Raw genomic sequence first — 25278 nt, forward strand, 5'->3', positions numbered from 1 at the left:
TAATAAATACGTTATATTGCGCGTAAAATTTTATTTGTAAACATGAATTTAACTAGGGCAAATTTAAACTTTCCCTGTTTATTGCGATGACGTAAAAATTAAATTGTAGTTTTAGTTGCAACTATAATCAACCATAGTTGTATTAACAATAAAAAATGCATAAAAGTCAATTACTAGCAGAATCGTGTTTTTATTTATGTTTTTGATTTCCAGTATAACATATAGTTTCATTTGTTTATGAAAATTTAAGTTTTTTAAAAATAGCTTTAAAAGTTCACCAGTAAAAAGTTTGGTTTACAAAATTATTTATTAAACTAAAAAAAACAATAAACTATATTTAGTAGTATTATATAGTCAAAACATTATTAACTTTTAAATTAAATACTTTAACAGAGAGAAGTTATTATACAATGTATATTTCAAATAAGAAAAAAATATTAAAAATGGGAGTAATAATTAATACAGAAATTAAATAATGAGTTTAATAAAAACAGAATTGAATAATCAAAATATTTTATATTATAATTAATTAAACTAGTTTTAAGGATAAATATTTTATAAAGTTTTGAATTAACTGTTTTGTTCAGTTTCGTTAATGTACACTTTTATAGTATGTAGCCAGCGTATATTCATTTCCTAAACATTTAAAAAAACACTCATGAACTTCATTTTATTTAAAATTTACGGTAGCATCTTAAATTCTGCACTTGAACTTCAACCTATAGGGTTACAAATCAAAATTTTTAGTCTGATTTGTTTTTTAATAACTTTCGATGTTTTATGTAAACAGTTGTTGTTCTTACTGTAGGAAAGTAATTAATTAACATTTTAAGTACAATTAATAAAAACAAGTTAATCATGGTTGCTTACTGATTTGATACGAGAAAATCAGATATTCCTATTTTGAATGTTTTTTAAATCTTAAACTATTTAAACTGTATTATACCTTCTCCAATTCGATTGCAGCGTAATTTGAAGTTTGGCAATTTTTAAATTAAAATCTCAAGTTACATTTAACCATGAAAACGTAAGTTAATTTCTACTATTTTTAGAAACCAGAAAACAACTATTTAGTTGAAGCTCGTAATTATGTCAAACGTATTCTACTTGTTACGTTTAGAAACTTATATTGAATTGCTTATGTGATATTATCATTGAGCGGCTTACTGAGTAAGGGCTATAAAAATCGTATTAGACAAAAAGAAAATCTTTAAAAAACATGTTTATAAGCATTTAAATTACTTTGTTGCACAAAAATTAGGACGAAGTTTGTGTCCTCTTACTTTAGTAATTACCACTAACAAAGTGTAGTAAAACCAAAGTAATTTTGCCCGAAATTTTAAACACGAAGTTTTTACTACAACATGTCACTTCTATGTTATATAAAACAGCTAAAAAACCGTAAAACACATTAAAATCTGTTGTTTGTAATTTACTACTAGCACAATATAGATTTAGATATATAAACTTTATGAAATCTAACCAAAATTTTACTTTAATACTAAAACATTATTAATGACCTAGTATAAATTGTTCTATTATTATTATAAACCACTTTATTGATAACTACTTGATAAATTTGAATATGTTAGCAAAAAAATATGTATAATTTTAGCTACCATTAATCTTGGTAACTTGTAAATATAAATACAACTTTGAAATGCAAATTTTGCTATGTAACGTAACGTATTTGTTAATTAGCACATTTTAAATTTATTTTTTGAAAGTTTTTAAAACTTATACTGAAATTTAAAAATAAGTACCCTTATATATTTCAGCTTAACTATACATCGGAATGGTTTAAAAAGATATGTATATATATATAATTTTTATACTTAAGTGAGACTGTAGTTTAAAACACTTTTATTAGCAGCTTTCATTTGATAGATTAGTATTTTAAAATACTAAAAAGTATCTTAAAACTTAAAAATGGCTAGAATAACTATGCCTTGCAGAATACTGATAACTACCGTTGAGTTAATAATTTTATTTCAAATAATGTCCGTTGTAGTTAAAACTAAACTAAGAACTAATTGTGTTGCTACAAAAAAAACAAATAAGTTAATGTTTATCTCTCGTAAGACACTATTTAATTTGAAGGAATTACTCTAAATACAACAAAAAATCAAATTATATAGAACTATCAAAAAACAAAACTTTGATTTTTTAGTGAAACAAGTATACTATTTATTCATTAAATGAATACAAACATACAGAGATGAATATACAGCAATCCTTGTAGACATAGTAAAAGAGAATGAAGTTTCTATTTCATCAGAAAAGCTTCATTATACAGTTATGTGGTTGGGAACTAAAAGTGGATTAATAATCAAAACGTTATTTTTGTCTGCAACTGATGAAAAATTTGTTCTGGAAAGGAGAAAAGTCTTTGATGCTGAAGTATGTGGTAGTAATAAGTAAGTATTATGTTTATTTTTACTTGTAAGTTTGTTATGTTATACTTTCTTTTTTTTAATTCAAACTTTATCTATTCGACCATATTGATCCCTCAAATTTTTCTACTATCTTAAGTATTGTGTATTATAAATATCACTTTTGTACCAAAAAAGATGAAATTTAGGAAATTACTTGATATTTTAGGTCAAGGGTGATGTCACTACTAGTCAACAAAGAATCAGGGAATATTTTTGTGACGTTCAGCGATTGCGTCATAGCTACACCCCTATGTCCCCACATTAGTGTCGATTGTGAGCTAGAATGCAAGGAAAAAAAGGACCCTTATTGTACATGGAACGGACGTTTGTGCCAGGGCACTACTGTCCACGATATATCAAGAGACCAGGACCTTGATGGAAGCGAGAGATTATTAGAGTGCACAAGATACTCTGTAGGTAAGCTTTTGTAAAATAAGCTAAGTTTTTATCCCACAATCATGTGCCATTCAAATATATAAAACATTTTTACACATATCAAAAATAAACAGTTATAAATTTAAAGGCACTTGAATCATTAAATGAATTCATAGAATTTTTTTTTTAAACGTACTGTTAGTCACAGCCTTAGAAAAAAACTGCCGACATTAAATAATAAATTACTAACAACATGTTATCAATCTAATTTAACAGCAACTAAGACCACTTTCGAAGAATATAACAGCACCTTTACTTTGAATACAAGTGATAACATTCTTCCTCCAAAAGTTAGAAAATCAAAATCACCAAAAGCGAGTATTGAAAACCTAAAACCAATATTCACTGCTTGCATTGGTTGTTTCATTGGAATGGTCTTGACAAGTTCAATATTTTTGTGTTGCAATCCATGTGACAAACTGAGAACAAATCAGAACATATACTTTTGTACTACGGTTAGTACTGAAACTGTTTTTTATTTAACTTTATTTTAAGGTTATAAGTAAAAGGACTGGTTAAACACCTAACAATTTTCTTTTTACATAAAACTTTGGTTTAGCAGATTGCACTGTAAAAGCTGTACATTACAATTAATATAAATTTTTAAAGAAAATAATCTAATTTTGACAGTCTGAACATTCGAGATCTACTAGTTCAAGTTCTTTGAGCAGAAAAATTTTGACGAGTAGAAAAAGGCTTACAAGCGAATCGACTGCATTGTTCGTCTATTGTTTGTTTTAAATTAAATTTTTTTATAAACTTTTATGCATATCTAATTTCAAGTAAAAACACATAAAGTAATGAATACATAACTACAAGTTGGAAATCTAACAGTTATAGTGAAAGCAATGCAAGCAGTAAGATTAGTAGCTTCGATGGTTCAGTTCATACTCCCATAAAAGAAAGTTCCGTTTTAATTGATGCAGAAAAAGAAAATTCCAAAGTGAGACATTTTACTACTTTTTTACACCTTTAAGAAATTCATATTTAAGTAAATATCTGGTTAATAGAAGTTTGCTATAAAAAACATTTAAATATTGGTGATTTTTGATCAATTATATAACTGTATGTGTTTATTACTCTTGAGAGTTTAAAAGTTAATTTAATAAAAAAGTGCATGTGTTAACATTTGACAGTTGCTGTTATCAATAAAAAATATATTTATTAAAATTTATAGAAATTGTTGATACAGAACAGTTTAATACTCATGCTCTTTTAAACGATTAAATATTTAAAACGTTAGTATATGTTAAGTAAAAGATTTTTTGTTTGTTAGTTCATTTCAAAAATATAGTTTTCAATTAGAATATTAAACTCAAAAGTTAGTTTAGTATTAAGTAGATGAACAACACGGAGTTAACTTATTTGAAAAAAATACAATATCGCAACGCTTTACAATTTCTTAAGTAAAAACTTCACTAGCTATATATATATATATATATATATATATATAAATAAGGTTATTATTCAAACTTGAACATCTTCTACTGAGCTCACTTGAAGGCTGATGATTAAGGCTGTCTAGTCTTATGAAACATATGTACAAGTATTTTTAGGTAAGAAATATATATTCTAAGTATCAAAATTAAATAAATACAAAAAATTGCATACCTACTTGAAAAGTTCTTTAAAACAGATTTCAGGTTAAAAAAAAATATTTTTTAAGTAAAAGATGAATGTTTTCTAGTAAATATTTAAAAACATTATAAATGACGAGCTGTAAACGATTTTGTTTTGGTTGTCCTCGTTTATTTTTTTTTATCTAAAACTATATAATAATTCATTTAATGTATAATATTCTCAGTCTTAGTAAGTTTTAAGTACAGACCGTAAAGTTCATAAAAATTATTTTAGATAACAAAAACATAATTACAATAATTTAATAAGTTATAATCTAAATAATAAAATTTTCACAGTACCATATCGTTAGTAACCCAAACAGTAAGCAGTATGCAATAAAAGGTGATGAAAAAGTTCTTATACAACACACTTTGCCATACACTACGTCATACCAAACTGTGCACCCTAAGCTGTATCGATCTCATAGCAGCCAACATTTTCACCAAAAACATTTTCAATCAATAGGACGTTATCACACTTTTCAAATTCCAAATAAACATTTTCATAATTATCAAAATAGTTTAAATTTTAAACCGACTAATGCAGTTGTGTTTAATGACAAAAAGAAGATCAACATGGCCCAAAATACTTTACCCATGAATTATCAGAAGCTAAATAAACAAGCCATTACATATAGTTTGGGTAAAAGACCAATGCAAAATAATCAGTATCAAAAATACGAAGCACATCGAATATTAAATGGTAATTATTTTATTTATATTTTTGCTTACATTTTCAATATAACTTTTTTTACAGGGAAGGATTATAACAGTGGATATTCAAAATTGGACAAAGTTGATCAAAATAGTCCGAGTGTTTATTTTGATTTAAATACTCAAAAATGTCCTGTTAAACAAAACCCTAGCTTTGTTGTACACAAAGTACATACTCCGAATGATTAGAGTAAAAGATTTATTAATCAAGCTTCGAATTCTTCAGCTTTTAGAAAAACGGCTAATTTTTTTAAAACATGGCTTTTAATAGCAATACATAAAATAATCATTTTAGTTGCAATCTATAAAGTATTTTTATATTTTAGGAAAGCAAGTCAAAGATTACTGCATAAAAAAACTATGATTCCTTATTTATAGATTAGTTGCCATAAAAAAAATTTCAGTCAGCGATTCCAGACCTCGGGTGAATTTTTGAACTAATGATAGTTTTTTTTTTTGATTTCAAACTACAGTTTTTTATACAAACTAACTTCAAACCTACTTTATATTAAGTCATTGTTTATAAAGTAAAGTTTTATTTTGTGTATACGTTTTTAGACTTTTTGTTTATACAATATTGTATTCTGCTTCTGTTTTAAATCTTATTGATCTTAATTGTGCTGAGATTTTTCATTCCATAAAAATGATTATTAAAAATTTATAAATGTACTTTTAACTTGTTTTATGGCTGGTTTACTTTGGTACAATTTTGTTAGTTTAAATTCTTTTTTAAATTAAATTTATTGCTTTAAATAAATTGTAGTGAATAAAACTATTAGTATTTTTTATTACTTAAATATATTTTCATCCATAAATGTGACGTTTTATTGATTGAATCACAAGACTTATTATTTTACAGTTAATATCTAATACTTTGACTTTGTATATATAATTTTTCAAACGTTATATATTTGCAATTATAAGCATTTGTAGTTTTGTAATTTACTCTGTAAAAGATTAAGTTAAAAAAACGAAATCTAATAAGTTTTTATAACATTAAGTACGTATACTATACCGTTTTTATTTGGTTGGATTTTATAATAATTTAAAATTAGTATTTAAAACTACAGATAAGGGTTTAATAAATTACTATTTTCAAAATGTGTAATAACATACTTATTTGAAGATAAATTTTTTCATTTGTTATAGAGAACTTTTAAACTTTCTGCAACCTTTTATAATTTTTAATAATTTATCTTTGTGATATGTTATGCATATAAAATTTAATAAATCAGTTTGTATTTAACAGTGCTTACAACAATGTACAAAATAAATATTGTAGAAAAACAGCAACTTAAACATTTTGTGTCTTCTTAAGGATGATACTAAATAGTTTATTACTTACAAGTAAATCCAAATTTTTCATTAAAGGGGACTTTTTTTTCGATTAAATTAACTAAATTTATTTTTAGGCATAATTATTTAAAACCTAAGTTATTTTTAAGGTTCTAATAAAACAGTTTTTATGATAGTAAAAGTAGAGTAATTTTGCAAAAGCAAAAACAACTGTAGTTAATTTATTATTTATATACTTAGAATTTTAACAAATATGCTTAATGGAAATAGATTTTACTGTACTAAATACGATACAATCAATCTAAAAATTAAAAATACAAATGACAATCGTTACTAATATTATTAGATGTAATATATATAAAATATTTCCACAAACAGTTTCTTTACTCTTTTACAGTCAAGAAATAGTATTTATTTATAATAAACTTGCATTTTATAATACATGCGTTTTATCAAATTTAGAGTCTTCATCAAATTTTTGTAATTTTGATAACATATAATAAAAAAGTGACTTTTACTTTAGTCGTGAAAGTCCTTCTGTCGTAAACTAGAATAAATACTTTATCATGCTTTTATATCTTATAAGTGGTGTAAGGTACAGTTTAAATTTTTTGCAATTAAAAATGTATAACACAACTCAGACCTTTCAATGAAAATCAGTTTTGAAATTTTTAATAATAGAAGCGTTGTGAAAGGACACAAAAAAAACTAACATAAAAGTGTTTTTAAAAAGATTGTTTTTCTTATCTTTTAATTCTTTGAATATTTAACACGAATAAATTTTAACGTTTTGTTTAACGTTTTTTTTTCCTAGTTGGTATAAAAGTTTTAGAAAGTGTTTTTCTTGTTTTATATTTCAGATGTTTACTTTAAATTAATTAATACTAATTTGTTCTTTAATTTCCTATTTAAATATCCCTAGGCTATAAACAGTTTAAATATGCACAGAAAAGCTTTAAGTAAAAATAATATTTAGTAAACTTAAAACTAAATATTGTTGTTTTTATTGCTTAAATGTTGTTTAATATTTTTAAAACAACAATTAAATGTTACTATATTTCTAAAGTATATTTACTTGTATAAATAAAAGATACTATCTTTTTTTATCATAGCTCCGTTGAAATGTGTTAAGTCGTTTAACACACAGAAAAATATGTCAGTCTAATAATGAAAGATTACTCTTCTATTTTACTTTATTATTAAAAAAGTTATATGCATAAACTATAATAATAATCGAAAAAAAGCTATAATAGCTTCAAATTTTCTTTAGTTTAACAGTAACATGATAGTTTAATTAAACTAATAAAATTTAAAATTTAAAAATTATTTTAATTTAAATACAAGGTCCTTAAGAAACCAAATCTCAGAAAATAATTGAGATTTGAAAACAGTTTATGTACTAAACGAGCGTGCCAGATGTCTTGCTTAGTGGACAATGTAAAAACGTTGCACAGCAAATGACAACGCTGACGTCACTGATCATTGCTAGCAAATGGTTGATTCATATGAAAACATGATAAACCGTTTGTAGATTGACGACTACAAGTTTTTCGGTTGTGACTGACTGATGAGTCCTAATAAGTACAAAACCGGTCTCAGTCTACCGAAACTTGTTGTCTGATGATCGAATTGGCGTGATCAACCCTATTGTTAAACTTGAGCTTGTCTCACGGCAAACGAAAGTCCAGGCTTCTGCTCTGCTGACTTTCGCCGATGTTTTTTGTTCAGTTTATGTACAGTTATATCCGAAAAACAGCATTAAATAGCTCAAAAATCAAAATAGCTTAAAAGAAATAATTAACTATTACTAAGAATTTTTTTTTAGTTCTATTTTATATACATTTCAGAACAAGTACCCAATAAAATGTTATCCGAAAATATAAAGTGGATTTTAGTTTTATTTATACCCTTATTCCTAGCCGATTTTGCTCTTACGTATTCAAAAATTATTAAAAATAAAGTTTAAAATCCTAAAACTATAACTAAAATGAAATTTTTATTTCTTTTTAAATACTCAACAAGTATTAAGGGAAACAACAAAACATTTTTATAAAACTCGTAAATAAACAATTAAAACTGGATCATTAGTTTCTTGATCTTTTTACTTAACTCAGTTTCAGATACTACATTGTTAAAACTGTTTTTTTTTCTTAAAGTTTTAAAAGTTAAATAGAATACTACCAATATTCTTGCTCCAGAAAAGAAATGCGTAAATAATATTCAGAAAAAAATTGAAAAAACAATACTTGAAAAAAGAAAATGATAATAAATTTGTTAAAACACTTTACACTACAATTTAGCTATAAACTTTTCTAACTAAGTTTTGTATTTTGAAATTAGCTGTATTGAACTACAATGAGAAAATAGATAAAAATACAATTATAACAAAAAATAATTTTCTTAACTAAACTGTTACGTCAAACGTTGTCACACATTAATAAAATCAAGAGCTAGTGATCAGTCATTGTAAATAGTTCAGCTAATTTATATTCTACATACAAATATTAGAATACAATTTCTTTATCAAAATAATGACCAATTATACATAATTTAAATTATTTTATAATAAAACAGCATACTTTATATGCTTATTAGCTAGAACAATTATAAATTTAACAACATATGCTAACTTATGTAAAATATGTATAAAAAAATAAATTACAAGTATTTTATTTTAAATTAAACTCAATAAGCAGGAAGTAAAACTGGTTATTTTAGAGAATAGAATAGATTAACAAATAATATATTAAAAGTTATAACTCTAACTTAGTTTTAAATTTCATAAAAGAACAAAATACCGAGTTTATTTAGAACAGCGTAATTGGTTTTAACTTTTAATAAGTTAAATGGTTTTAATTATTTTTTTTTGAAACTCTAATATCAAACTACTTATTCATTACCAAAACTTTAATATCAACAGTTTTTAATCTAATTACTGCTTCTTAACCACGGTATTAGCTTCTCCTGAGAAAAACAAATGTATATAGATTAAGATATTTGAAAAAGGTTGAATTTATTTTTAGTTATTTTCTGTCTAAGGTGTAAGTAGGATTTAGAACTTTATAAGGTATTTGTTTTTATTATGTTTAATAAATTTTGTATTTAATTTTTTTTTTAATATAAACATATTTAACGTAAGTTATTATATATTTTTAAAATTTATATTTATTCTAACTAGCATGTAGAGCAGTGGTCTTCAACCTTTTTGAAAGCTGTGCACATTAAACTACTGGAAAATAAATTAAATTTGCACACTTTACTGTAAAAATTACTAAATATGATTAAAATAATATTTTGTTGTGTTTTTAGCGGTTTAGTATATAAATAACGGTTTAATAACTATTATTTTGTGATTCATTTAGCTTTTTTCCCATTGAAAAGACTAAAAAATGTTATTTAAAAATATTAAAATTTACCATACAAAACTTTCTGGGCACAGTAAAATAATTTCTATGCACACTTTGAAGACAACTGATATGAAGTATGTTGTGGTATTATATTAAAGTTTAAAATCATGTATTGTTCTTCATTTATTTGATAAACTTATTGTGTTCTCGTGTTTGTATAAAGAATATAAACAATTTAAACTATTCTTAATAATTAAACACTTGCTTTTCTTTTTATTAAGACGTTACAATTTTAAGCGTAAAGCTTTAGTTAAAATTTTTATTTCGTTCACATAGTTTTCTTTTTTATCTGTTTTCTTGTTATAGTATATATAACCAAAATTAAAATACGAAACTTAACTAGTAGAGATTATAGCTATATCATAGCGTAAATTGTTTTAAAAAGCTTAAATACCATTTTCTTTCTCGAGTGAAGTATTAATTCTGTTAATTTAGACTGACTAGATCATTAATTTTAACTTATCTATATTCCTAAATGAACTAAATAGTTAATACCTTTTTTTTTCTCAACTTAAAGTTTTAAAGTTTGAAGAGAATATTATCCATATTCTTGCTCGATAAAAGAATTATTTAAGTAATATTAGACAAAAAAGTAAATATAATACTTGGATAGAGCAAATTGTAAAATAAATTGTCAAAACATTTTACACTATCATATAGCTATAAACTCTACTAATTAGGTTTTGTATTTTAAGATCAGCTGTATTGAACTACAATGAGAAAACAGATAAAATGCATAATTAAGATAAAAAAAATAGTCTTCTTAACTAAAGCGTTGAGTCAAAAGTTGTCACACATTAGTAAAATTAAGAGCGAATGAACAATTGTTATACATAGTTTATTTGATTTATATATTTTATTAAAGTATAAGTATACAATAATTTATCAAGTGAAGGAAAAAAACTATATAGTATTAAAACAGCATTCTTTATATGCTTATTAGCTAGGATAAGTATATATTGAACTATATAAAGAAACTTGAGTAAAGTATGTATAATAAAGTTAAATTAAATTTAGTTTTTTTGATTAGATTTAACAAAAATATAAAAATCATTTTTATGTTACTGAGATATTAAACTTGATACCATAATACTATAATAACTATAGTAACTATAATAACTATAGTTATAATACCTATGCCAAGTTTTTCTAGAACTGCGTAAACAGTTTAAACCTCTGGATAAGCTTTAAAAAGTTAATTTTAGCTGTTGTAAGTTGATACTTTTTTAAAACTCTAATGATACTACTTATTTAAAACTTTAAAATCTTTTAAGTGTTTTTAATGAAGTTACTGCTTTTTGACCACGGGATTAATTTTTCCTGAGAAAATCAATTGCATATAAATTAAGATATTTAAGAAAAGGTTGAACTTATTTTAGTTAGTAGCTGTCTTAGGAGTTAGTAGGACAAAGAACATTATAGGGTTAACACGCAAACTCAGGCAGTTAGGCTTAGGTCAGGAAAAACAGGTCAGTTTTTACTTTTTAAATACTAATTTGTACAGGCTATTGATACGAATTTTAATACTAGCTATATATATCTGTACAGGATATTTCACTGTTACAAAGTTTTTTAATATATTAATAGAAATAAGTTTTATGCTCAATCACGTGCAGTTATCTAAGTCATCTTGTACAATACTTAATATCAGTTGGGAGCCAACTTTATTTTAACCTTTTCTATTATGTTTTACTAGTGAGACATGAGCAATTAAGAGTAATATTTTATATACAAAATTTTTTTTTATAAATTTATCAAAATTTTCATAATAGTTAACAAAGTTTGTTAAACAGAATAGTAAATGTTCAAAAGTTTAAACAGGAAAACAAAAATATTTTTAAACAATTGATTTTAATATTTTTAAAGTGTTTAAACTTAATTCTAAAAACTGTTTAGATAGTTTTCAACCATGCAGAAGTTCTGTTATAATACAAATACTATTATGCTTATTAGAACTTTTTATATGCTACTAAACATTATGTAGTATATTAAATGTAAGTCAACATTAGATTTTAATAGAAGTCTCGGTTTTATTAAAATAGTATCTTTATCTTTTTAATTTAATATTTTAAATATGAGGTACATAATTAACAGAAAAAAGTCTGATTTTTAATAGTTGTTTAAAATGGAATAAGAAATTACTAATTGTTTTCAATCTTAATGTTTTTGTAATAGAGTATTAGGAATAAATCTAACTTTAAAAAACTAAAATTAGTATTTTAAAGCTTATCATAACACTAAAACTGTTTAGCTGTTTTAAAAAAAACTTGGTGCTATGTTAGTTTATCAATTGGGTTCTTATTATGGGTTTAAAATATACTGCTGTATTATTAGTTTACATTGAGATTTAAAAAATAAAGTGATAGAGTGCTTCACACTGAAGGAGCCTTTATAAAATTAAAACAAAGTTTCATTGAATTTATTTCTTGCTTACGCGATGATCACGAGCAAATAAACTATGAAATTGGTTTGTGATCATCCTTTAATTGCATTATCAATTTACCCTTTCCGCACAAATTTGCTAAATGTTATGAATAAAAACATTTGCAAAAACTTTTAGCTGCAGCAGTACCTATTAGTTTTATTTTTACTTATTAAATTTTTCTATTGGATCAATTTTTTATAGCTTAAGTAAGATGAGCTAGGGATAATGGTAAAATTAAAACATTAAACAACTTAAAAAATATTTTACGATTAAAAAAACACCAGTATTAGACAAAACACCAGAGCGTTTTGGTTAGACCCTTTATTTACAGAAATCTCTTTTGAGTAGTTTCTGCGACATGATTTGAATAGTTTTTTTAAGTAAGCACAATTTGTTGAGTAAGCATATTTTTCATGTAAGCATATTATGTTAGTAAGCATATTTTACTGGTAAATGTTGTCGGATTACATTTTTATAGGCTACACATTCTTGAATGTAAATATTACGACATCTTAAGTTTTGATATTTTTTTTTAGTCTTTTTCAATTTGTAGTTATTCAATTTTTTTTTTATAAAACTGTACACAATTTTTTCACGTTTTAGTTATTTTTGAGATTTGGCTCCTTTAGCATCTTTTATTTGACTCCACAAGTTCTAAAAATTAAAAGAATCAAACGAAAACCTTTATTTTTTCTATAAAAAATTTTAACAGTTGAACGGTAACATGATAGTTTAATTTTATTAAATAAAGTTTAAATAATTGAAACTACCTGCATCTCTATATAGAAAAGTTAAACCTATTATAACTTCTTATATAATAAGCTTATCTTTTCTATAAAGTGTTTTAGTAGTTTAGCGGTACCATTATAGTTTAATTTTATTAAATAGAGTATAAATAATTGAAACTGCTTGCATATCTATATAGAAAAATTGAGCTTTCTATAGCTTCTTTTTGATTATCCAATTCGTAAAGTTTTTGCGTATAGATATTTATATTCTTACTTTGTTTGTTGAACTTCTTTAAATTAAATTTTTTTAAATAGATTTTTTAATTAAAATTCATTTATTGTGTTGTTGCTTTTTCTAGTTTTTCAAACTCTTATACGGCAACGGCATTTTTTAAATTTTTCATTCCTTTACTTATTTATTTTTGCTGAAGAACTTTTTTAGACAACGTACTTTTATATATTTTTAAATAAAGTTTTTTTTAGGGTACAATAACTTTTTTCATCAATGTTCTGTTGCTCGTTTAGAGGTATTATATTTAATTATTCCAAAACTGAATACAGAAATAAATTAAAGTTTTGTAGAAGTAAAATGTATTTAAAAATGTATTAATATATAAATTTTTTATAGGAAAATATTAAAAAATTTAGCAATAAACCAACATATTTAGTTTTAAATTTATTTAATCTTATTGTTGCTTAAAGTTTTTTCTGTTCATATTTCAACTGTTATAATAATTTTCATCACTATTTAGAGACGCAATTTATCAGGTTGTTACTAATTTACTTCTTTTTTTTTATGAATCTGTTGTTGTTCATATTTTTTAACTTAGTTTGAAAAATTGTTTATTCACTTCGTTTATTAGCCAATAATTTGTTTCAACCTCTATTTTCTATTTAAAATATTATACAATTAAAATTAATTGCTTTTCAATGACTATGACGACTACACAACTTGAACACATAAAGAGGAAAATACTTCCTGCGTTGTCGAAGCACAAAGCTGTTTGGCCGTTCCGTAAACCTGTTGATCCTATTAAGCACAAAATACCAGTTAGTTTTTAATACATTTTATAGCTTTCTAATTTTTAACTAATGTTTCGATTAAGTATAACTAAGATTGTTGTGTATTTGAAATATTATTTGTATAATTAAATTACTAAACCTTTCGATCCTATTCAGCATAGCACTATATATAGATTTTGAATACTTGTACCAATTATCCTTTTAAGTTTGACTAAATAACTATTGTTTTTACTAATTTAAAATATAAGTGCTGTGTTTTAAAAACTATTTGTAAAATGTTTGAATCAAGTACTACTTTTACTCATTAATGATTGTTACTATTAAACTGAAATGCAATAGTCTTATTTATCATTTTTTTTTATTTGTCTCGTAGATTTTACAAAATTATTTATATCTATAACTTTTTTTCTAGTATAACTGAAGAAAGTTTGTTCTGTACAATTGAAAATTTTAAACCGCAGTATTTTAAAGTCATATATATATGTACATAGAATTAGTTAAATTTATTTAATGAAAATTAGTTTTAGTTAACAGCAAATTATGTATGTTATTTTTTAAGACTCTTGTGTAAATGATGATTAATGATTGTTTAAATTATTACTTATTCTTTAAAAGTTATTTTTTGGCAATTATATATAAGAAATGTAACTAGGTTTTGTCTAACAAAAGATAAATTTTAATTGTTTATAGGACTATTATGATATTGTCGCAAGACCAATATGCCTACAAGATATAAGAAAAAAGCTCAAGAATAGCCAGTATAGTAGCGGTCATGAATGTATTGAAGATTTTCGGTTGATGTTTAAGAACTGTTTCTCATACAATCCAGTAAGTTTTAATGTTTTAACAATCCAAATACAAGTAATAAAATAAACTATTATTGCTAATTGCTGGTTAGTTGTTTGTTCAGTATCGAGATTTATACTTTTTTTTTTAGTTTACCAAAATCTTTGAATGTTAAGCACTTATTGTTAACAACTATTGTAGGGAGTACATGTTGTTATCATTTCATTTTAATTAACTTTATAGAAAGGCAATGATATTCATAAGTTGGGAAGAAACTTAGAAGCGTTTTTCAATCAACAAACTCTTGACCTGCCGGAAGATAACAGCGAAGCTTCAGAAAGAGAAAAACAAGTATTTAATTGCAATTGTTTTCTATTTTGTTTTATTTACTTTAAAATATTTTAGTAAGTATGTAAAGCTATTATTATAAAACTTCGTCAAATAATATAGCAACAATTAGTAGTCTTAAAAGTTACCATATATTTTCGTTTAGTATGTTTTAACCTTAAGCAAATTATACCAAATGATGATAGCATAGGAACGTAATTTTTCATATATTAAAACATACTAATGTATCAAAGCTCACCAAAATATAATAAAAACTAAGCAAAACATGTATATGTGATTGATATTAAAAAATATATTTTGTTTATACGCTTCCCTTAAAGTTAATTACTATTTATCTCTGCTTTTATTTGTTTACTTTCTGACATATAATAACAAACTGACCTCAGACATTGTACTACATTTAACAATCCGTGATTTTGTACTTTTCAGAAACTTAAAGATGCATCAAATGGAATATCTTCAAAACCAAATCAAGCTTTACGACTAAAACAAGAAAATGAACAAAGGTTTGTTTGAAAATTTATGTTAAAATTCAAAATTTGTTTCAGTTTTTTTAATCATGGTGAAATAAGAAAACTTAAATAGCCTTGTTATATTTTGGTAATATGGTGGAAAAAGATCGTCAACTTAATTATAACTTGTGTTATGTTTTGTATAAAACTATTCCTAACTTCAAGTTAACGTCACTGTTAAGTTATAAATTTTCTTGTTCTTAGAAAAAACATAGGGGGAATACTTACTGTTAAACTCAGTATTTTTTTTACATATTTGAACAAACTTCTTGTTATCTTTACCATTTATAAAAGTTAAAGTAATTTTCGAGACATCAGCAATTAAAGTTATAGCACTTGGTAAGTTTTAAGTCGGAGGCGCAAAAAAAACTGAAAAAAGGTTAATTTACTAAAAATCTATCTTCTCCTTCAGTCTATGAGCAAACGTTGCAAAACTTTTCTTAAGTAATTTCAAAAAAGCTTACAAATATTATTAAATTGTTCATTTTAAAAAAGTTACATAAAATTATACAAAAAAATATTATTTTCAATTTTGATGATTTTTTTTTTCAAACCGGTTCTTACAAGTTGTACGTATAATTAAAGAGTACTTTTCTAGAAAGTTGCTTTAAAAATGAAGGAACACATAGGTTTTTATTAAATTTTGAAAAATCAAAAAAAAAATTATAATTTTTTTTTATTTCATTAGGTTGTAACGGATTTTTTTTTTACAAAATTTATTATATGTATCAAAGTGATAATTATTTTCTATAAAACGTATCTTATAGTATTATTTTTAAGCTCTAAAATAAAGGCCAATGTTAATTTTCATTGAAAAAATGTTAGACCCAAATCCTAAGAATTTATTACTAAACGTAAAGTGCCTTTAATACAAGCTAATAAAAACCTAATATGGTTTAAAACTGCTTTAAAAATCTATTTAAAATGTATACTTAAGAAACAAAAAAGTTAGACTTTAAGCGAAACTAAAGGCTTAAACAGTTGTACCTTGTAGTAGAAAAACGCAGTTTAGTAATCAATTTATAGATACAAGCTATTTTATTAGACAAGTATGTATAAAATCTTTAATTTAATGTAAATCACAAAAACAGTTCAGAAAGAGAGAACTTTGAGCCTAAACTTGAAGGACATGATAACGATGCATTGAGTAGAAATTTATCATCAAAGATGTTACCGAGATCTCATTTTAGCGATTGTCTGGAAAAGAAAGTCAACAAACTTGTAAAGATTGAAGGTAAAGAAGAGGAGGTTGGTGAGATCCACGTCAGAATTTTATACAATAAAATAAACCATGTGGAAGTTAAAGAAAAAATGATAGAGAGGTAAAATTACATTTATTTAATTTACTTAAATATTTACTGAATAATATTTTTCGAAGGTTTTATGCAAAAAACACATTAAAGATATAAGAACACGTAGTTATTTGAAAGTTTTATATTTAAACAAACATTTTGGTCAGAAATTGTACAGTTAAAACAGCTTCTATAATTTTTTATAACCATATTAGTTTTACACTTGTTTAAAATTTACAATAAATGTTGTAATAAATACAACATTTTCTTTTTAAATGTACTGTATCCTTAATGAATACGCATTTCTAAGATAAGTTAAAAAATAAGTCTCTAGCAACTCAATTTTTTTCAGAACGGTCTTTTTTAGGTACGCACTAGTTTAAACATTGAAACTGGTGCCTGACATTAAAGTTAAGCTATGTAATTTTTTAGCATGGTAAATCATATAAACAATCATTATAAAAAAACGTTTCATCTTATAACATTTAAAGTTTTTACTCTACTATGTAATTTATTAAAACAAAAATAGGGTTAAAAAATTCATTTAAGATATGAATTGACATTGTTAGAAAGTTCAAGAAAAGCATAATTTATGAGCATAAACATAATTTTTTCATTTAAAGCTTACAATTTATACAATTTTAGAGCAATAATTATTAAACAATATTAGCTTTGCTTTTGCTTTTAAGGTTAAAAAACAAAATAATTTGAAGAAAAAATTTAATAAAGCAAAAACGATGTTTTTATACAAATCACAAAGAATAGACCTATTTTAATAAATTTTAATGTTTTGAAGAGTTTGAAAACAGGCAGATGATTTTTAAATTCTCTTTTAAGCTATTGCCAAATTACATTATAATACTTTTTAAGATATTTTAGGCATCTAAATCAATTTTTTTCTGCTTAAAATATAAACTTATTTTTAGTACCAGCTTTATTAAATGATGTATATAGAACAGATTAAAAATTGCCTAACAAAGACACTTTTAGAATGCCACAAAAACATCTAAATAGTGTCCTGTATTGCAGCTCATAGAGTCATAAAACTATTTACGAAAGAAAACAACTTTACTAATTTACAATCTGCTTAAAAACAGTTCATATGTTCTAAGTCTTCATACCAAAACCATAGTGTAATTTAACTTTGCATTATTGAAATGCTTGAACTTTTTGACAACGACAAATTTTTTTTAGATACGGAAAAAACTTCCACGAAAAAATACCTTTACAGATCAAGAGCTTTTTATGCTTTTTTGGAAAAAGACGGTGATGAAATTTGTATCTTTGGATGTCATACTCAGGTGAGACAAATCTAATTTTTTTCGAGATACTTTATTTTTTTTTGCATTTAGAAATATTTGATTCACAAAAAATACAATTGATCTCTATTTAAGTAAAAGTTTTAAATTTTTCCTTCAAAAATATTTTATCTACAACATATAATTTTTCTCAGGAGTATAAAGGCTTGGAATCGCCGAACAACAACAGAGTCTACATATCATATTTAGACTCGGTTCAAGTTCTGGAAAAAGCGATTCGTTCTAAAGTGTATGTGGAACTGATATTAGGATACTTTGAGTACTGTGGTGAGCTTGGGTAAGTAAAACATAACAAAATTAAATAGTTAATTGTATACATTTTTATTGATTAAAGTTTATTAATTAGAGAAAAAATTAACTAAATTCAATAAAATTCAATAAACAAACAGCAAGGAACAATTAAATGTCTTTTTACTGACTTATGTTTTTGAGGGAAAGTGCTGCAATTTCACTATAAATAATATAAAGTTAATTTAATTTCTATTAATGATAAAGATGGATTTTTATTGTAAAATTTATAGAAGTTTTATAAGGCCAATGTCTTATATTCATTTAACTATAGACATAAAACTTATTAAAACTTAGTAAAATATTATATATATTTAAGATACAAGTATGGACACATATGGTCATGTCCCCCGAAGGAAGGTGAGGATTATATTTTCAATGAAAAACCACCAAACCAGGCTACCCTTCCTCAGGAAGTTCTTAACGAATGGTACAAAAGACTGTTACAACTAGGAATGGTAAGCTATTTAAATTTACTCATTATTTTATTTTAAATAAATGTATGTTTTATTAAGAAGTGAAATAAACAAAAGATATCTTTCAAGAGTTGCTAAAAAACATAAGTATTTGAAAAACATGGAACTTAGCAATTAAGGCTTAAAAACTTAGAGTTTGAGAAATTAAAATAAAAAAACTCCAAAACCTAAAAGTTTAAAAATTTTTACATATTACTTAGAAAAGTTTCGATTAAATACAAAAAATCTATCTTTCAGAACATTTTTTTTTGTTATCATCGAAATTTTTTTTTCTTGAAAAAACTTATTTAAATTAGCTTTGAAGTATCCTATAAATTGTTTAAACGATTTAGTGAAGTGTTTTACCATAAATTTCATTTTATAACTAAAAAAGACCTCAAAAGTGTACTTTCAAAAACTTTATGAAATTTTAAAATCTGGAAAAATTTTTTGAAAACACTTAGCAACCATGTTTTTTAAAGAGTTTTGTTTTTTCAACTGAAATTCAGCATCTTAACTAGTTTTTAATGGTTGTTGACTTATAACAACCACTATTTAAACTAATTTAAAACTTGAGATATATTTAAAAAGTAGCAAACACCCAAGCTAACTTAAGTTTTTGAAAAAAAAACCTGCACTATTTCCTCTGCACAGAGTTATAGTCACTACTTTAGTAACGTACGCAATTAATTTCATTAGTATTAATTAGTTTTACTGTTTATATTTTTTTTATCTAGTCGCAGAAGCTAATATTAATAAAAAATTTTTAATGGTTTTGTATTTGGTGTTAACCCACATTTATAAGCACTTGAACAATTAAAAGCTTCTTAACAAATTTAAAATCAGGCAAAATACAGACATATTCTATTCATTGTAACAACTATTACGCTTTATTTTATCCATACAGGCTAAATGGTCGATAAAAGGGTACTATACGCTCAAGTACAACGATATCAAGTCAGTGACAGAAGTTCCGTACTTTGAAGGAGACCACTGGCCTGACACACTGGAAGAAATTTTAGCAGAAGTAAAGAAACCGGGAAGGCGGTCTGAGAGGTCGCAAAAAACGCAAAAAGCTGTACAGAACGAAGACCTGTTGAGAAGAGTAAGAAGCTATTTCAAAGAACACTGTAAGGTAAATATATTGTAAAATAATATATGTTTAGTTATTTTTAGATAAAAAAACACTTTAATTGTTTAATATTTCTATATTACTTATAGATTTTTAACAAACCAAAAGTTTTTAAAATAAGTCTATTTTTATTTAATTTTTAGTAAGTTTAAATTTTTTTTTTCCAGAACAACTTCGTTGTCGTCTTGAACAATGACGGGCCGACCAGAAAAGACACGGACAAAGATATCGATATTGACTTGATGAAGACGACGCAGCATTTCTATCAGACGTGCAAAGCGCAAGGCTGGAAATTTTCAAGCTTACAAGAAGCTGCTGTTAGTGAAATTTCGCTTTTTAATAGTCAATCAAGCTAAGTTTTCAAAATGTTTTATTAACTAACCACCAAATGCTCAGAAATTTAAAAAACCACAAATTAAATACATCTTACTACTTATTTCTAACACTTTTACTCACTATTAATACTTGTAAAATCTAACTTTTATCAAGAAGCTGATGTTGGTTAATTGAATTTTTTTTAATGAAAAATGTCATTGAAAGTTTTAATTGGAAAGTTGATTAACTTTTTTAATTTCAAGAAAATATATTTTTACGCAACAAAAGTATTAATGTTATTAAATTAAGGACGTTATGTGCCTTAGTGAGATATTCATTACTTCTATTAATGTTGTTAGTCAATAACATATTTTGACAATGCTTCTTTAAGGTTGGAATTTTACCAGTCCACAAGAAGCCGCTGTTAGTGGTTATTTAAATGCTTAATTAAGCTAAAATTTCTAAATAGGGAAATCGTATAACCTTTTTAATTTTTCTCAGAAAATGTCTAAATTGCTCGAGAAAAAATCCGATGCTCTTAAATTAAGGAATTTTCTGTGCCTTAATAAAATTTACATTACTTCATTTAGTTATTGATACTTGTATAATATACATAAACTGTTGTATTATACACTTTTCATTTATTATTTTTAACAGGTTTCGACAAAACACATGTTAATTGAGTTGTACAAAGGATTTGTAGTATCTTACGAAAGTGCTGAAGTAAATAACAAATATCTTGGTGCAATTAAATTAAGAATTTCAGTAGTTAAAAAAAGTATACAATCTAGCAACTTTTGTGAAGAAATTAGAAATTGTTTTTATAAAAACAAAATTGCTGAAGAAATAATAAAATTTGAAGAAGAACATAAAACAGCTGAAGAAAATGTCAAAATTTTTGAAGAAAAAAGTAAAGGTAAATTTGAAATAATGTATTTATATACGTTTTAATCAAAAAAGTATACAAATACATAAATAACATAACTATATACAAATGAAATATTTTATAACTTATATAAATTGCTTTAAACTTTAGTTTCTTTATAAGTTATAGTTATACATATATATAATACTTGACAGTTATTAAGTTAAAATAAACAGTAATAAAAAAATTTCTCCATAGTATACATTATTTAAAAATAGTACTTATAACTGTTGCTTACATAAAGTTTTCATTGTAATATTTTTTACACCCTTATTGACTTTAAATTTACTGAAACTATCGTGAGTAAAGTATTTATTAACAAAGTTTATTTCATTTTGAAATATTTTTGTGTTTATAAAACCTTACAAACACAGACATTTGAATAACAGAAAAAGAAGCACGAATCTCTAAACACAATAATGTCGTTGACCCGAACAACTTACCTGTTGTACCTAGATGTCCTCATCGTGAATCTAAATTCTTAAATGAGCACAACTATGCATCTTGTTGTCCGATTAAGGTACAATGTAATGAATATCTGACAGAAAAAAGAAAAAGAAAAGGTAGTTTAATTTAAGTTAAACGTTTAAAAATATGTGATCACTTATGATTCAGTATACTTTCTTTTAAAATAAAACGAAACTATTTTTTATAGCAGAGAGTTTTAAAACCATTGATGAAGAGATAAAAAACAATCGCCATCTTTTATTTAGTGATTTGCATTTGTTGGCCTTGGACTAAAGTTTTTAAAATAAATGTTTTCGCGGTCTGCAGCTGTAATTGTAGTAATAACGTGACCATTTTTTAATTTTTCATCATAAACCTCACAATACTTAGTGTAAGTTTCAAATCTCCCCTAAATCATCCTTTAGACTTATTTTTTTGTTCAACTTTTCATAAGAATCCCTTAAAGGACTTTGTAGGTTGGTTAACAATTTCTTAACTTGCCACTTTACTAGTAAGGGTCAAAAGCCATAAAAAATAGAAAATAAATAGCGAAGTAAAATGTAACATACGCAAAATCTCAAAATTAATACTTACTTTTAGCCCACACACTAGTTACTGCTCTATGATTTAGTAGAATTTTATTTAAAAGCATGTAACATCTGAACTAAAGCTTATTTTTTAACTCTTATTAAGCAGTTTTATCACTAAATACTTTGATAGTAGGAACAAAACTTGAGTTTCAGTCTATCGTAGGTTTGTGGTCTGATAAATGAATTGGAATGATCAAATTTTGATCATTATTTTTTTTATTACAAATTGTAATTTATTATTTAAAGTTTTGTTATATGTTTTGAAATTTTAGTTTGTAATTATATGAGACTTAATTTGTTATTGTAGCTTTACAAACCTTTTATTTCTAGTTAAATGTTAAGTAAATATTCTCTGTCTGTTAGAATACTAATTGTAATACTCTAAAGTATTATTATTTAATTAGCTTTAATCTGTTTCAATATTGTTATGTTTTTCTTTAAGTTTTTTTGCATGTATCCAAATCCTAACAAATTTGAAATGTTGATTACAATTTATATTAAATTATTCAATCTAAAATTATCTATAACACTACTATAGAACATTTTTTCAAAACAATATTTTCTATAGATATAACAGTTTAGAAAAAATTAGATTATTTAAATGGTTAATAAAAAGAAGCTTTTATTGTGGTAATTGACTTCTGAAAAATTGTAAACTTTGTAAAATATATAAAAACTAGATAAGCCTCTTTTCTAAAACTTATCTTTCTAAATGTTTGATGTTTAGTTAGTTTTTTGGTATTTACTTTTAAAAAAATTTAATATAAATCTTGTTTAATATCGCTATTATATCAACTTAATACAAATATTTAGAAGCCCGCTTGGATAAGGTGAAAAGAACCTTCGACGATTGTGCAGAACAGCAAGATTACAAGGAAGTCTCCAAGCACCAAAAATTGAGGTTGGTCACAAACAACCCTGAAAAAAGAGGACAGAGAAAACGAAAACTTCCAGAGTCGTCAGATCAGGATTTCTGTAGTAAAATTATAAGTATGTGCCTTAATTGCATTTTAAACATTTCAAAACAATGTCAAAATTTTTTCAAATCACGACTAATGATTTTAAAACGAGCACTTAATTGTTTAAATAACATGTTAAGCACTGTAGATTGGGATTAAGCATTTAAAAAAATTTAAAGTTTCATAATTTAATTGTTGTAAAAAATTCAGTTTCAACCCTGTTACATATGTACAGTAGATAAGGAGATTTTTCTTTGCATGGTCAACACAAATTAGCTAGTTCAGTTTTTAAAATACTTATCAAAATACACAAAGTTTCAGAAATTAAATAATTAAATAAATAAAGAGAAAACTTAGTTTTTAGTACTAACGTAAAAACAAAATCCTTAATCAAGTCATTTACATTTTTACATTTCTTTAGTTATATATCTTAATTTATAATGTCTAATATCCAGAAAAAGAAATCAGTAACACAACAAATGCAATGAAGCGTGAAAATAACTTCAAGAAGGAGCACATGATCAACACTTCACCCCGCGTGACTGTCTCCACGCCCGAATTGAAATTGGTACCAAAAACCCAAAGTGCCAAAAAAGAAATGCGCGCCAAAAAAATGTTGACTATACAACTAAAAAAAAGCAGAATAGAAAAACTAACTGCCAAAGCAAAACCAACAACTGGAGAAGATCTGAATACCCATGAAAAACTGAGTGCGCAAGAAATGCAAAGCGGACAAGAAGAAAAATACACAAAAGGAACCCAAGAAAACAATGCAACCAAGAAAAGCCAATTACTAAATGTAACAAATATGGTCAATAAAATAAAGGACGCAGGAAATGCACCTATGAATTGCCAAGATCCAAAGAAATGCAAAGTACCCAGGAAACTAAAAGTACTAGAAGAAATCAAAATACCAAAGAACATCATACTGCTTAATAAAAACTTACCGGGTTTAAGAGTGATCAGAACATCAGAGGGAATTTTATTACTTAAGAAGAAAAAATAAATGAAAGATAAAGTAATTTAAATTATTTTTACTCTTTTCAATTGTTCATTTCATTTATGGTTTTTGGTAGTTTTATGAATTTGTAAGCAAATTACATTTTTGTATGTATACTAATTTTTGCTTGACTTTTTCCATCGTTATAATAAAAATTTAGCTTTTAATGTTGTTTATACTATCAAATGAGTTTTTTTAGGAGCACACAAAATGTTATTAAATTGAAAATCAGCATTAATAATTCTTAACATGCCTTAAATAGTTCATTATTGTTTTACTTTTAACTTGTTCTTTTAAAATAATGTTGTTCTTCTTTACTTTAATGAGCTGTTTTTAGCTCATTAATATTAAGTTTTTCTTCACTCTTCTCTTTAAATTGGTAGTTAAAATTAACAACTTATTAATATCTTTCATTTTTCTTTATGCTACAATTTTTTTACATAAATACTAAACGTTTCAATTTATTCTGTGCTTAAGAAGACATATTTTAAACTTTAATATTAGTTCATTTAAAAGAAAAAAAATGTTTGTATTTTAACAACTTAAAATTGATTGTTTTAAATAGTTTAGACTACAACTAAATGCAGTACTAGCATAAATTAATTAGAAACTAAATAGTTTTGTAAAACAAAATGAGTATTAATTACAGTAACCGCCAACAACGAACGCACTTCGTGAGTTCGAATTGCTAGTATGGTTCGCATTTTTCAACCTAAAAACGCTATGTTCAAAATAACTTTTTTTTTTTACTTGGAAACTTGAACAACAAACCTTAAATTACCAATACAAAGCTATTATATAATAACATACGCAATACTTTATTAAATT

At 24.7% G+C, this 25278-nt stretch overlaps 1 protein-coding gene across 1 annotated transcript; it reads left to right on the forward strand.

Annotated features, from left to right (window-relative positions):
• The first annotated feature begins 2737 nt into the window (after positions 1 to 2737).
• Positions 2738 to 5392, forward strand: LOC145833080 (uncharacterized). Its single transcript, XM_082940279.1, has 6 exons — positions 2738 to 2852; positions 3087 to 3325; positions 3501 to 3589; positions 3705 to 3813; positions 4787 to 5192; positions 5247 to 5392. Exons 2-6 carry the CDS (start codon positions 3242 to 3244, stop codon positions 5390 to 5392), a joined length of 834 nt encoding a protein of 277 aa, XP_082796405.1. The 5' UTR covers positions 2738 to 2852; positions 3087 to 3241.
• Positions 5393 to 25278: the final 19886 nt, after the last annotated feature.

The sequence above is a fragment of the Thalia democratica genome, chromosome 4, assembly GCF_965202585.1.
Source record: "Thalia democratica chromosome 4, ktThaDemo2.hap1.1, whole genome shotgun sequence".
Lineage (NCBI taxonomy): Eukaryota > Metazoa > Chordata > Thaliacea > Salpida > Salpidae > Thalia > Thalia democratica.